General features: G+C 53.7%; 1 protein-coding gene across 8 annotated transcripts in view; it reads left to right on the top strand.

The window, feature by feature from the left end:
• Positions 1-13,602, top strand: part of DENND2B (DENN domain containing 2B) — a 148,586-nt gene that overhangs the window by 127,652 nt on the left and 7,332 nt on the right. For all 8 annotated transcript variants that reach the window (XM_036427235.2, XM_036427239.2, XM_036427234.2 and 5 more), the window contains 8 exons: positions 751-847; positions 1,381-1,425; positions 2,368-2,552; positions 3,580-3,689; positions 3,903-3,972; positions 6,848-6,925; positions 7,516-7,656; positions 11,923-12,071. In XM_036427235.2, the coding sequence (XP_036283128.1) occupies positions 751-847; positions 1,381-1,425; positions 2,368-2,552; positions 3,580-3,689; positions 3,903-3,972; positions 6,848-6,925; positions 7,516-7,656; positions 11,923-12,071 (875 nt within the window). The remainder of the gene's footprint in view (positions 1-750; positions 848-1,380; positions 1,426-2,367; positions 2,553-3,579; positions 3,690-3,902; positions 3,973-6,847; positions 6,926-7,515; positions 7,657-11,922; positions 12,072-13,602) is intronic.

Genomic DNA, 13,602 nt, shown 5'->3' on the forward strand with positions numbered 1-13,602 from the left:
GATGCAGTAAGTGATTAATGGTAGACAGATGTTAGAGGAAGGACAGGCCCACCTCTGCCCCTAAGAAGGACTCCATGGCTCTGGATGGATGGATGGATGGATGGAAACCAGTCCTTAGGAGACTCCCCATGACTGCAATTTGGGGTGTGCATTCTGAGGTCTCTCTGCACAAATATTTTCAGGCTTTGAAGGACTTGAGGCTCAAACATGACTCCCTTTTCTATAACTCTCGGAACTAAGAGTCTGCAGCAGTCATTTATAGGCAGCCAGACCCAAGCCCTCAGCCCAGAGCAGCAGGATTCAGCGACCTGGTATTTTTAGCCGGCAAACAATGCTCGGGTATATTGGGAATTTAGCTCCTTCCTGCCAGGCTCCAGGTTCTGGCCCAGAGGGGAAAGGCTGGAATCCCTGTTCCTGTTATTGCATCTGAGGAGCTCTTTGTCTCTGTTGGTTCAGGGACTCTTGGGACCCAGGAGTTCCCATCCTGTCCAGTTTGATCCCAGTTCCTTCCTCTGGGGAGCTAAGTTTAATGTCCTTATCTTGGGACAGGAGTCCACTTCGGGGGCGTGTAGAGAGCTACCTGACAGTCTGCACTTGGTGTCAGGGTAGCAGGGAGACCAGCATTGGGCCTGGGGCAGGGAGGGCAGCAGCTTGCACCAATAAGGCATCGGGTGGCCTAGTAAGCAGCCTTCTTGGTGGTAGGGGCGGCCGGTGTTAGGTTACCTCACCCTCCCTGCTTTTCTCACCCAGCTTGTCCAAAGAATTAACTCCATCTACAATGCCAAGAGAGGAAAGAAGCGGTTAAAAAAGCTGTCTATGTCCAGCATTGAGACAGCATCACTGAGAGGTAGGCCTTGATACTCGAACTGGTTCAGGTGTCTGGGGCCCTTGGGCATTAGAAACAGGGAGAGGCATGGACTAGCCTCAGCTTACCCTTCTGTGGGCCCATCTGGGAATCCTGCTGCCTTCTAGGAGGGTAGATCCCGGCCAAGAAGTGGTCACATGAGAGGGGAGGGCCAAAGAGGGAAGAAAGCTGTGAACAGGCTTTGGGCCCTGAGTAGGGAGGTGGCTGTGGAGATCTACTTCTGGCAGAAAGAAAGTCCAGACTTACTAGGGTCCTCAGCTTCTGCAGATCAGGACTGGACCGTAAAGGTTTGTATATAGATAAGCACCTACAGTTTGAGCTCTGAAGGACCCTGGTCTCAGGCCACTCAGTGCCTGGCCATGGGCCCCCAAACCTGGGACCAGGTACAGATTCATCCCTCGTGAGAAGAGTTGGGGCAGGGTGGGGGGGTTGCGGGAGGGGAGGGGCGTTGTACCAGAAACACTTGCTGCAGGGCAGGGGCTCAGCAAGCATGCACTCCTGCTGTTTCCTTCCAGATGAGAACAGTGAGAGCGAGAGCGACTCTGACGACAGGTTCAAAGGTGAGATGTGGCTCCCCATGACCATGGTAGCCATCCCCAGCCCTGGCTCTGGGGAATAAGCCTTCCCTCCCTCCTCATGTGTAGTGCCCATGTCCCAATTGGCCTGGTCGGGAGAGATAGCAGGCAGGCAGGATACTGGGCCAGCAGAGCCAGGAGCTATGGGAGTGTCCATTTCTACAGTCAGGTGGGCTCAGTCCTGCAAGGTTCACTGTAGACGTCTCCTTTGCCAAACTTCAGGCTGGTGTCCTGGCCCACACTTTCCCATGTGAAAATCTGTAGGGATTGGGTACTGGGTTTGCCTGGTGAATGTGAATCCGGGCGGACAGAGGGGTTCAGAAGATTGCATGCACCTCTTCTGGCTCTAAGGAATGTGCCTCGGTCTGAGGAAGCCAGTACTCCGGAGGCCCGAGGTCACTCATCTCCCTTCCCCTTGCGGGAAGGCTCTGGGACCTTCCCATTCCAGGGGTCTTGGACAAATCTCTGTCCTTTCTCTCCTGGGAAACCCGGCCTAGAGGATGGAAGTAGGAGGGAGCTAGTCCCTTCTTTCCCACCTCCACTGGCCATGGCAAGTGGGCAAGTGGACATTGGTCCTGAGGACAGGGACCAAGGGTTCAAGTTCAAGGACTGATTGAGGCCTAAGGAGGAAGCCTTTGCGGATATTCATATCTCCTAGTCCTGTTGGCACAGGGATGGGTGGGCGCCAGTGGCACATGCCTAGGTTTTCCTGGCTTGGGCGGTCCTATTGGCCCAGCACAGCCTCCAGAGGCTCCAGGAGGCCCAGGCCAGTAGCTTTCTGTGTCAGGGCGACACCTTGCTCCTACTGGGCGAGGTTGTCAGACTAGGCTCATGTGCTTCGAGGTGATCCATAGAGACTGGGCCCCAAGTCTGGCATGGAAGGGGGCTAATGTGGGGTCTGCTTCCTGACCTGTGACCTGCCCCCAGCCCACACACAGCGCCTGGTCCACATCCAGTCGATGCTGAAGCGTGCGCCCAGCTACCGGACGCTGGAGCTGGAGCTGCTTGAGTGGCAGGAGCGGGAGCTCTTTGAGTACTTCGTGGTGGTATCGCTCAAGAAGAAGCCGTCCCGCAACACCTACCTCCCTGAAGTCTCCTATCAGTTCCCCAAGGTGAGGGGCTCCCCACCCTGCACCCCTCCTCTGCCGCCTTCTGTCTGCCTGGCCCATCCTGCCATTGCCGCTCATCTGGCTGCCCTGCGCACAGCTGCTTGTCGCCAGGAGGGAAGACGGTGCCCGGAGCTGTGGGTGTTTATGCAGAAGGCAAGGGTGGGGAGACTAAAGTCACATTGCTTACAAGGGCTAACAAGGGTCCTGACAAAGGGTCCCTGGCTTCTCTCCCTCCTCCTCCCTCCTGCCCCCTATCCCCCCCACACACACTTTATTGAGAGATAATTCACATACTGTATAATTCACCTACTTTACAGTGTACAATCCAATGACTTTTCATATATTCACAGAGATGTACAATTAGTTTTAGAACATTTTCATCACCCCAAAAGGAAACGCTACACCCATTCCCCCATCTACCTTATCCCTTTCTACTCCTTCCCTCCCCTGCACCACATCCTGGCCTCCATTCCCTTCCTTTGACACTCAAGCCTTTCTCTCTGCCGGAGCATCTGTCTGGAGCGCCTTTTCCCAGCTCTTCCCATGGCTGCTAGCTCTTTCCTCATTCTCCATTCGCTGTTCAGGTAGTACTTCCTCCAGGAGATCTTTCCAGATTCCCTAAAGAAGCCCCTCCTCTGCCCAGTTCTCTCTGTCCTATCACCCTGTTTCTTTCCTTGGGGCCCTCGCTGGAATCTTGTTGTTGATGATCTCACTCTGCTGACCGGTGTGCAGGGACAGGGACCCTGTCCGCCTGGTTTCCATTGGTAGCCCCAGTGCGGGCGCAGTGCCAGGCGCCACACGCAAGTGCTCATTTGATGTCTGTGGAATGAATAAAGGAGGGCTCATCCCACACCCAGCCCCGCTGTGAGAATTGGGATTGGGGACAGGGTTTGCAGAGAAGCATGCCAGTTGACAGGACTGCATCTAGGGCTCTCAGGGGAGGAGATGCTTCTTAGCAACCCCTACCCCCCTGACCCCAGGCTCCATGCCTTCCCTTGTCCGTCTCTCTCCATATTCCTCTTGCCTGCAGCTGGACCGACCCACCAAGCAGATGCGTGAGGCAGAGGAGAGGCTCAAGGCCATTCCCCAGTTTTGCTTCCCTGATGCCAAGGACTGGATGCCTGTGTCCGAGTATACCAGGTGAGGCCTGCCCAGCCTGGCTGGCAGGAGGATGAGGGCAGAGCCTCTTTCCCCCCAGGACAGTGGGCAATTGAATGGGGCCCACCCTAGTCCCAACCTCCTCTCCACAGCAACCCGGCCCTTCACCCCCTCCCTGGGATGGCAGTCCCCTTCTTGGGGGCTGTCCCCCGGTCCTCTGATGCTTCCCTGATGCCAGACCTCTCCCTGTTCCAGTGAGACTTTTTCTTTCATGCTGACCGGGGAGGATGGCAGCAGACGCTTCGGCTACTGCAGGCGTTTACTGGTGAGTAGGGCTGTTCAGTCCTCAGGGGCTGGGCCATGACATTTGTATGTTTGTGTGCCCTTCTGCGACTTTAGCTTGTATGATATGCTATGTTATGCTCTCTTGTGTGCTCTCTGAGGCCACCCCAACACACACACTCACATACACACATTCCTACACACACTTACATTCATACACGCACTCATACGTACACATACACACACATACACAAATACACACACTCACACATTCTTATAGATGAGGCACTCCTGGGTTGGCAGGACTCAAAGGGGCCGCTCTGACTGGGCCCTAAGAGTATGTAAGATGGGGGAGAGAATGGAGCCCCTTATTCTGGGCTGTCATGTGCTTTTAGCTTGCCTATACTTTGTCTTTTCATTCATTTGTCTCTGGCTTCTAGACTCTGATTGCTAATTCCAGATTGCAGGACTATGTCACCCCAGCAGTATGTGTGCGTGCAACAGATTGGGGTGGAGGAAATCTTCTTACCCCTATTTCTAGCCAGCCTGATGTGGGAGACATCCTGCCCATGGTTCGTAGAGCTGGAGGCTGAGCAGCATCAGAGCAGTGCCTTCTCTGGGATTGTGGGAGAGATAGTTGCCTTTCCTATGGGATTCTGGGAGAGTTAACCTTTCCGATGGGGTTCTGGGAGAGATGCCTTGAACTAAGACGGGAGAGTTTTGAAAATACAAGCCACGTTGTGGAGAGAGAAGCCCTTCCCTAACTCCTTTCCCATTAGTCCTGGGAAATAGATAGAGGCAGCAGTAAGAATCCTGCTGCACTATCCCCTGGAACTCATCAGGAGTGTTGTTGGCCAGGGCTGTCAACTATGTTTCAGGGTTCCCAGGCTTTAGTGGGAGAAGGCTTACTAGATGCCAGTCTGGGGCAGCTGAGGGCAATCCTCGGCAAGGGTAATATACAGAGGGACCCCAAATGAAGGATTTGGGGGCACTTACTCATTCATTCAATCATTCATTCATTCATTCATTCATAAACACATATCATACATCTGCTGAGGGCCAGCAAACATTCTAACGACCCATAAAGGTGAGTTAGACATGGATCCTGCCCTCAAGGAACTTTAGATAGTGGAGCAGAGTGGGTAGCACTTTCAATGTAGAAGGTAAGGCAAAGGGAATAAACTATTATTTAGAACCTATGATGTTCCAGGCTAGATGCTTTAAGTATGTCATTTTCCTTAATTCTCATCATAACTCATAAGGTACCGTTATGTCCATTCTACAGATTAAGAAACTGAGACTCAGAGTGTAATGATATTCCAGGGTCACACAGCCAGTGAGAGGGACAGAGCCAGATTTAGTCTCAAATCCTTTAACACCAAGTCTGGTGCTCTTGGATCACCCCGAAGGGTAGTCTGGGGAGAAGTGTCATACGGATGCGGAATGCCCGGCGTGTGGGACTAAGGGAGCGTGGAACGATGCAGGTGCAGGTGGGGAGCCAGGCGGTGGCCAGCCCACCCCAGGTTTCCTGGGCCCGGAGGAGAACGTTCCGAGGCTCCCTTTGCAGGAGCAGAGCCGGAGCAGAGCTGCTCCTTTGCAGTGGGCCTGCTGCCCCCAGGGAAGAGCGTGTTTGTCCTGGCCTGCTCGGAGAGGGCCTGGGCTGGGTCCCTGCCAAGGGGGCTGGCACTCGCTCGGCATTCCTGCAGATTGGACACAATGATTCTAACCCAAATCCCACATACTTGATTTAATCACTTGGGGCTTTAGGGGAGGCGGGGGAGAGGGAAGGATTGAGGAGTGAGTTTCAGGCCTAATATGGACAAAAACAGATTCTGCCTTCTCTTTAGATCTGTGACGTGTGGCCAGCAGGTTTGGAGACTGAAATAGCCCCATCTGCCTTTGCTTAGCGGCCTGCATGAGGGGCCAGCACCTGCTGCTCTCCTCCCTCCCTCCCAGGCCTTGCCAGGCACACCCGGCCCCGAGCCAGAGGCGGCCACAGAGCCCTACCAGCCCGTGGCTGCAGCAGTGGACCCCTGTGGGCTCACCTCAGCCCGCATTTGGGTGCTCCTGGCATGGGGAGCTCTCAGTGCATAACTCCTCCACTGCCCACCTTTTAAATCACTTTTTTTTTTCTTTGTTCTCCTCTACTTTGTAGCGTACCTCTATCTCATGCCTTTGTACCCCTTTCTCTTCCTTCCTGTAAGAAAGCAGCATGCTTTAGAGGCAAAACAGCAAACCAGGGTCAAAACAGACTCCTGCTTCCACGACTTGCTGATACACGATTGTGAGCAGTGGCTTGATATTTTTAACTCAGTTTACTCATCTATTAAAATGGGGGTAATAGTGCTTATCTCACGAGTTTACTTGAGTAATGTGCCCGGCCCACGACATTTAGTAAACAGTAGTTTGCTTTCCGTATCTATTTTTAATTAGTCTTCCTAGCACGGATGGGCCAAGCAAGGGAGAAAAGAGCGTCCAAGAAAAGGAATGTTTTGCAGAATGCCCCCTGTTGGGGGAGCAGGAGACTACATGGCTTGCCACTAAGAATATATACAAGTTGCTCTCATTATCATTGCATCCTTGGGGCCTCCCAGCCTTAGAGATGTAAATCCACACATCCTACTACAGCCTCTGCCAAACTGCTTTGTCCTCTGCCAGCCCCGTCAGTGTCTTTCTTGGGGGCAGGGCAGAGCCCATGTAGGGTTTTGCAGGAGGCGGGCACCTTGGGCTGGCAGGTCCACCCGAGGCTGAAGCCTCCCCATGAGAGCCTGGCTGAGCAGAGGTTAAGAAGAGGTCTGGAGTCTTTCTTCTTCCACTGGAAGAGTAGTCCTCAGCCCTCGGTTCCCAAGGAAAAGGAGCCAGATGTAGTAATCATGCATTCTCTGTGTCTGTGTCTCTCCCCTCCCGCCCCGGCCCAGCCAAGCGGGAAAGGGCCTCGGCTGCCAGAGGTATACTGTGTCATCAGCCGTCTTGGCTGCTTCGGCTTGTTTTCCAAGGTAAGAGGGCTCTGGCTTCCTTCCTCCTTCCTCCCCCCAGCTGACAGCTCCCAGAGGAGTATCCGCAGCCAGCTTAGATGAGAAAACCACCTGTGTGTGCGAGAGAGCCGGTGGGAGAAAGAGAGAACGCAACCGAGAAAAGAGCAAGTGCAAGCGAGCTCTCGGACTTCCTCCTGATCCCTGGGCCTGGCTCCTCACCTGGCCAGCCGGCATCTCCCAGCTCCTGCACCAGCAGTGTCCGCTCATGTCACAGTCCACCCTGGGCTACGGGCAGAGACACATTTCTTGGGGACAGAGACCACCTTGGGGAAGCCATGTGCCCAGGGACCTGACTCTCAAGTGGTACTTCCTTTTCCCAGCTACTCAGTCAGCTCTTGGCGTCTGAGGCCAGGACTGGTTAGGGGGCAGAGCAGTCATGGGGTGCAAAGAGAAGGGTTGGGTGTGAAGCTTCTGGAAAGACAGTTCTCCTGTCTCCCAGCGTTTGGCCTAGGCTGGTCAGATGCCAGGTTGCCCTCTTCTCCGCCCAGGAGGTCGGGAAGGGCAGTGCCCTGATCAACCCTTCCTCTTTGGGCTGCTGGTGGCGGGCACAGGTCCTAGACGAGGTGGAACGGCGGCGTGGGATCTCGGCTGCGCTGGTCTACCCCTTCATGAGAAGTCTCATGGAGTCGCCCTTCCCTGCTCCAGGGAAGACCATCAAAGTGAAGACATTCCTGCCAGGCGCGGGCAACGAGGTAGGGATTGCTGCCGCCTCTTCTCTTGGACAAGGGGCTGGGGCTGGAGTGCGGACTGCCTATCTAAGGGTGCGGCCTCTGGGAGGCCCAGAGCATGGCCCGTCCTTGCTCACCGTGTTCGTACACCTGCTCAGTAGGAACTGACCCAGGGGGGGTGGGGGGAGGAGGAGGGGGGAGGTTGACAGGACCACCATTCTCTCTGCCCAACTCTGCGACTCCCAGGGGCCTTTCCTGACCGGTTTGGACTAAACTGAACACCACCTGCCCTCCTTTTTCACTCACGCGATAGTTACTATGTGTTCTCTCACAGTCAGGGTCATGCCAGATGATACAGTTAAAGAGAGCACGGCTCTGCCCTTGTGGAGAGACTAGTATTAAATAAGTATTTCTACATGTAAGCAGATGATCCTTAAGTGACAACTGAAAGCACAGGAGTGTGAGTGTGTCACGAGGGGTCTGCTTTAGATTAGGGGCCAGGGAAGGCCTCCTCTGGAGAAGGGGAAGTTTAACTGGGGTGCAAGGTAAGTAGAGTCAACTCAATGAAGTGGGAGGAGGGAGACTGAAAGAGAAGGGTATGGATGGGAGAAGGTCATTCCAGGTAGAGGGAATAGCACATGCAAAGGCAAAAGTTGAGGAATTCTTTGTGTTTGTCAAGGAATTGAGAAAAGGCCAAGATAGTTGGTAGGGTGGTGAGCAGGGGTGGAGAGGCCATGTCATAGGGTGCTTGCTTGTCCAAGGTAAGGATTTTGGATTTTATCTAAAGCAGAGTTGTAGGATCTGAGCTATGTTTTTAAGATCTCACTCTGGCTGTTATGTAGATAATGGATTGGGGTGACAAGAAGGATGCTAGCTAGGCTACTGTGGCTGTAGTGTAGGAAGGGATGATAGTAGCTTGGATTAAGGTGTGCTAGAAAAGATGAAGAGATAACTGGTTTGGCTCAGTGGATAGAGCATCGGCCTGTAGATTGAGGGGTCCCGGGTTCGATTCCGGTCAGGGGCATGTGCCTTGGTTGCAGGCATATCTCCAGTGGGGAGTGGGAAGGGGGCGTGGCTGATCAATGTTTCTCTCTCGTTGATGTTTCTAACTCTCTCTGCCTGTCCTCTCTGTAAAAAACCAACAAAAAATATATGTTAAAAAAAAGATGAAGAAAAGTAGATGGATGAGATGCATTTTAGAATTAGGATCAAGAGCATTTTGTTTGATTAGAAATAGGGAATAAAGTTAGGGAGATTTAAAGGCAAACTCCCAGCTCTCTGGCTTGAGCAATGGGATAGCTGATGGATCGATCCCCTGATGGAGGAACAGGTTGAGAGAAGGAAGAGTTCGATTTTGTGCAGGTTACATTGACGATACCTGTGAGACACCCAAGAGAAGATGTGTGGAGGCAGAGTGTAGATAGGGAAGAGAGCCCAGCCTCAGTCCTCCTCAGTTCTGAGGGACCCAAACTTTGAGAGGTCCCACAGAGGAGGGGTAGCAGCCCTGAAGAATGAGAAGATAGGAGGGATACCAGGAGAGGACGGGGCTTGGAAGCCAAGGAAGGGGAGGCAGGGCATCTCAAGGAGAAAGGAGTGATCAGAAACTGCCACGAGGTCAGGAGGAGGATGGCAAGATGTCTTGACAAGAATGGATTGCAGAAGAGTGGGGGCTAGGGGCCAGAAGCCTTAGGTGTGAGTTGAGAAGTGAATGGATAGGGGGTGGAAAGTGGAAACAGCCCTGTGTAGACATGTTTTCAAGAGGCTTGGTTGTGGAGAGAACTAGGGAAGGGGACAGTGGTTAAAAGCAAGTGTGGAGCCAGGGGAGGGTTTGTTGAGGATGGTTGTTTGGATGCTAGTGGAAGTTCAAGAAGCAGGAGGGCCCGGCTGGTGTTCTCAATGGTTAGTGTTGACCCATGAATCAGGAGATCATGGTTTGATTCCCAATCAGGGCATATGCCCAAGTTGCAGGCTCAATCCCCAATAGGGGGCATGCAGGGGGCAGCAATCAATGAGTCTCTTTCATCATGATGTTTCTCTCTCTCTCCTCCTCTCCTTTCTTCTCTCTGTAATAAATAAAAACATATTTTTTTTAAAAAGAGTCACACACAAAAAAGACTTGGGCTTTATGGTATAGTCATTACTTAAATTACTTAATTTCAGAAAGAAAGAAAAAAAAGCAAGAGGGAGGGTATAATCCAGCTGTCACCCATAAGGCACTGGTGGTGGGATCCAGGGTGGGGCTGGCTTTTATTTTTGTGTAATATGTACTAGGCAGGGCTATGGTTTATAGAGTTTCGATTCTCATCTGATGGCTTCTGTTACCTCAAAATAGAAAAGAAGATCATCCTCTGAGAGGGAGAGCTGGGTGCTGGGTTCTAGCGAGGGAAGAAGAAATAAATTAGTCGTTGCAAAGAACAGGAGAGGGATTGCTTAGAGAAATTCTGGGTTTGCTGGGAGTGGCGAAAACCATTTAAGACCTTGCTCTTAGGCTCTTTTCGCCCACCCTCGTTAGGAGGGACTTAGGCTTCATGAGTGGTCTGGGGTGGGTCAGCTGACTGTGCCCAAGAGCCCAGCAGCAGGCCTGGAAGAGCTTCCGGATGTGGCCTGCCCCCTCAGCAGCCTCATTTCCCATCACTCTGACTTGAATAGCTTATGTCCTTGAACCCTCTTCTTTGTGCCTAGAAGACACTTCCCGTCTTCTCTCCACATTCAGCATCTTGGGCTGAGCTGCTGCCCTGCCCCCACCCAGCCCAGATGAGGTTGGCAACCTTTCCTCAGAGCCGGAAGCCCCTCTGCACATGTTCATCATGTTTTCTCCCACAGGCTGTGGTTAGGCTCTTTCAGCCCCACTGGGCTGCGATCTGAGAGCGGGATGAATGAAAAGAGGCCCATGTCAGGATGATGTCTGGGTGAAGTCTCACTCCCTGGAGGGCGCCCGGCCCTTGGGTGGTAGGGGTGGGGGCTGTGCACTGCAGAACCTCTTGGCAGGACGGAAGGACCGCATGCAGGCTCTCAGGAGGCTGGGTAGGGGCACTTCACTGTGTCTTCTCCTGGCAGAGACAAAACGGGTGCAAAGGTCTCTGGCATGACTGTGATGTGGGATTCCTTCCACGCACACTCACTGAGCATTTTGGGTGTACCCAGTACCAGATCTTCTGGGATTCACTAGCGGGGGGTGGGGATTGGGAGGTAGGGGGTGTTGGGAGACCGAGCGTAAACAGGTCATTAGGGCGACTTGTGCCCACGTTGTGCCCATGTTCCTGCTTCTCGGGGTACAGAGGGCTGAATACTGACTGAGCCAGGAGTTAGGACTTCACTTGCTTAGACCCCGAGGCACAGATGAGATGATGTGGGGGAAAAGCCCCTTGAAGAGAGTTCTGGAACCATAGGGCTAGAAGAGGGAGTTTGTTTTGTGCCCTAGTTCTTCGGAGGCCTGCACCTCCGTGTTGCACACATTTTCTGAGGCACCCCGGGACAGTGCTGTGGGGTGGCCTGAAGTTCTCAGTTCCCTGGCCCACACTGCCAGGATCCAGGCTCCCCTCCACCCTCATAACTGCACCCAGGGAAGTGGCTCTCCCTCGCCATGGCACTGACGTTGGAAGTGGCTTTGCAACCCCTAGGTCCGGCCCTGATAAAGAAAGCCCAGCTTCCTGGCAAGGTCACAGATAGCCGGCCTTCCCTCGTGCTTTCCTCGTCCCTGGCACGGAGATTAGATAGGCTGGCAGAGAGGGGCGAGTGTGGCAGCACAGACACGGCCTCTGGAAGGAGGCTCTTCTAGTAGGAAAGGGAAGGGACAGGGCAACAGGGACTGGCACTGCCTTTCCAGAGGTGGCTGAGAACTGAATCCCGGGGTGCGGAAATGTTGCTCTTCCCACAGCCTGCAGAGCAGCCAACAACTGTGGGGGCTGGTCAGCGTGGGGGCCAAGATGTTTGCCTGGGGAGACGGGCATGAGGGCGGGGAAGACCCTACAGATCAAGCTATGAAGGTTCTCATTCTCCTCACCTGTGAGAGTAGTCAGCTCTCCTCCCTTTCCCGAGAGCCTGATGGGCCGCCCCTCAGCGCCTCCCTCTGGAGCCTCCCCACGCTCCTGGAGTTAGCCCTCTTGCTCGCCAGCCAGCGGGGTGTCCGAGGGGAGGAAGAGACTGGGGCTTTTGCACAGTGGGCTAGATTAGAGGCCCTGCAGAAGAGAGGGTGGGAAGGGAGACCAGCGTCCGGCCACGCTGTGAAGGACCTGGGAGTGGCGCCCAGCTGGCCCGCCTCGGCCCACTTTCCCCTTCGCTCTCCTGCAGGTGTTAGAGCTGCGGCGACCCATGGATTCCCGGCTGGAGCACGTGGACTTCGAGTGCCTTTTCACCTGCCTCAGTGTGCGCCAGCTGACCCGGATCTTCGCCTCACTGCTGCTGGAGCGCCGGGTCATCTTTGTGGCCGACAAGCTCAGGTAGGGCCCCGTGGGGCAAGGTGGAGAAGAGGGGGAAGGCACATCACTAATTCACCCACCATGTATTTATGAACCCCAGCCTGTGTGAGTGTGAGTGTGTGTGAGTGTGTGTGTGTGAGTGAGTGAGTGTGTGTGAGTGTGTGTGTGTGTGTGTGTGTGTGTGTGAGTGTGTGTGTGTGAGTGTGTGTGTGTGTGAGTGTGTGTGTGTGTGTGTGAGTGTGTATGTGTGTGTGAGTGTGTGTGTGTGTGTGTGTGTGTGTGTGTGTGAGTGCGTGTGTGTGTGAGAGTGTGTGTGAGTGTGTGTGTGTGTGTGTGGTGAGATCAAATAAAGAGGGAAAAGTTAGCAAATCCGGGAAGAAAGGGTGGTTGGGAGCACACAAGATGAGGACCCAATGAGGACTGGCCTGAGGAAGAGGAGGGACACTTCCTTTGCAGCAGACAAGACTGTGCAGATGCAAATATGGGGTGGACAAAAGTAGGTTTACAGTTGTGAGTACGTGAAACAGTTCGTTCTTGTATTATTATTTACTAACTAGAGGCCTGATGCCCAAAATTTGTGCAAGGGACTTGGCTCCCTGTTGCCGTGGAGACTGCCTCTGCCTCAGCCCCACCGCTGCAGCTGTCCAGGACATCCAGCTAATTAGCATATTATGTTTTTTTTATTATTATTATAGACTAGTGACCCGGTGCACAAAATTCGTGCACATTAAAAGGGAATTAGAGGAAATATTTTAATACTGCTATTTGCCTTTTATAATAGAAGTGTCAGAGATGGAAAAAAAAATTAGTAAAATATATGAAAATCTTCCTCCTGTCAGAGTCTGGGGTGTACCACGGGACCCAGAGTCAAGTCCCTGCCCACCCACATGCGCCTCAAAATCGCATGAGACTCAGATCTGGCCACCCTCCCTACCCCGCATTGGGCTAGATCCAGACCCAGCTGGTCCCATCCTTGTGAAGCCCCGCCAGGCAGGTCCCCTGGCCTGGCCCTGGGGCAGGAGTGCACCCTTAGGTCCCCCAGCCCGGGCCAGGGTGGGGGCCCACCTTGAGGTTCCCCATTAAGCCCCGCTGGACAGGGGGCACAGCCAGAGGTCTTCCTGCCTGGCACTGGGGTGGGTGGGGGTTGAAGGATATGGCCTCAGGTGTCCCCGTTAAGCATTGCTGGACAGGAGGTGTGACTGGAAGTATCTGAGAACAGGGAGGTTGGCTTAGGAGGAGTAAGGAAAGAGCTAGAAGGGTCACAAGTCTTGGTCCGAAGCGTTGGCATTGATGATTTTAGAGGAGTTCTGAATGCCAAGATCTGATCGTGGCCATCAGAGAGTGGCAGGGGTATCCCTGGACATGAGGCGCCCCAGAAGAAGCCTCTGTGGGTGGAACTAGAGATCTCTGTTCTGCCGAAACCGGTTTGGCTCAGCGGTAGAGCGTCGGTCTGCGGACTGAAAGGTCCCAGGTTCGATTCTGGTCAAGGGCATGTACATTGGTTGCGGGCACATCCCCGGTGGGGGGTGTGCAAGAGGCAGCTGGTCGATGT

This window comes from Pipistrellus kuhlii, unplaced genomic scaffold, assembly GCF_014108245.1.
Source record: "Pipistrellus kuhlii isolate mPipKuh1 unplaced genomic scaffold, mPipKuh1.p scaffold_m20_p_9, whole genome shotgun sequence".
Taxonomy (NCBI): domain Eukaryota; kingdom Metazoa; phylum Chordata; class Mammalia; order Chiroptera; family Vespertilionidae; genus Pipistrellus; species Pipistrellus kuhlii.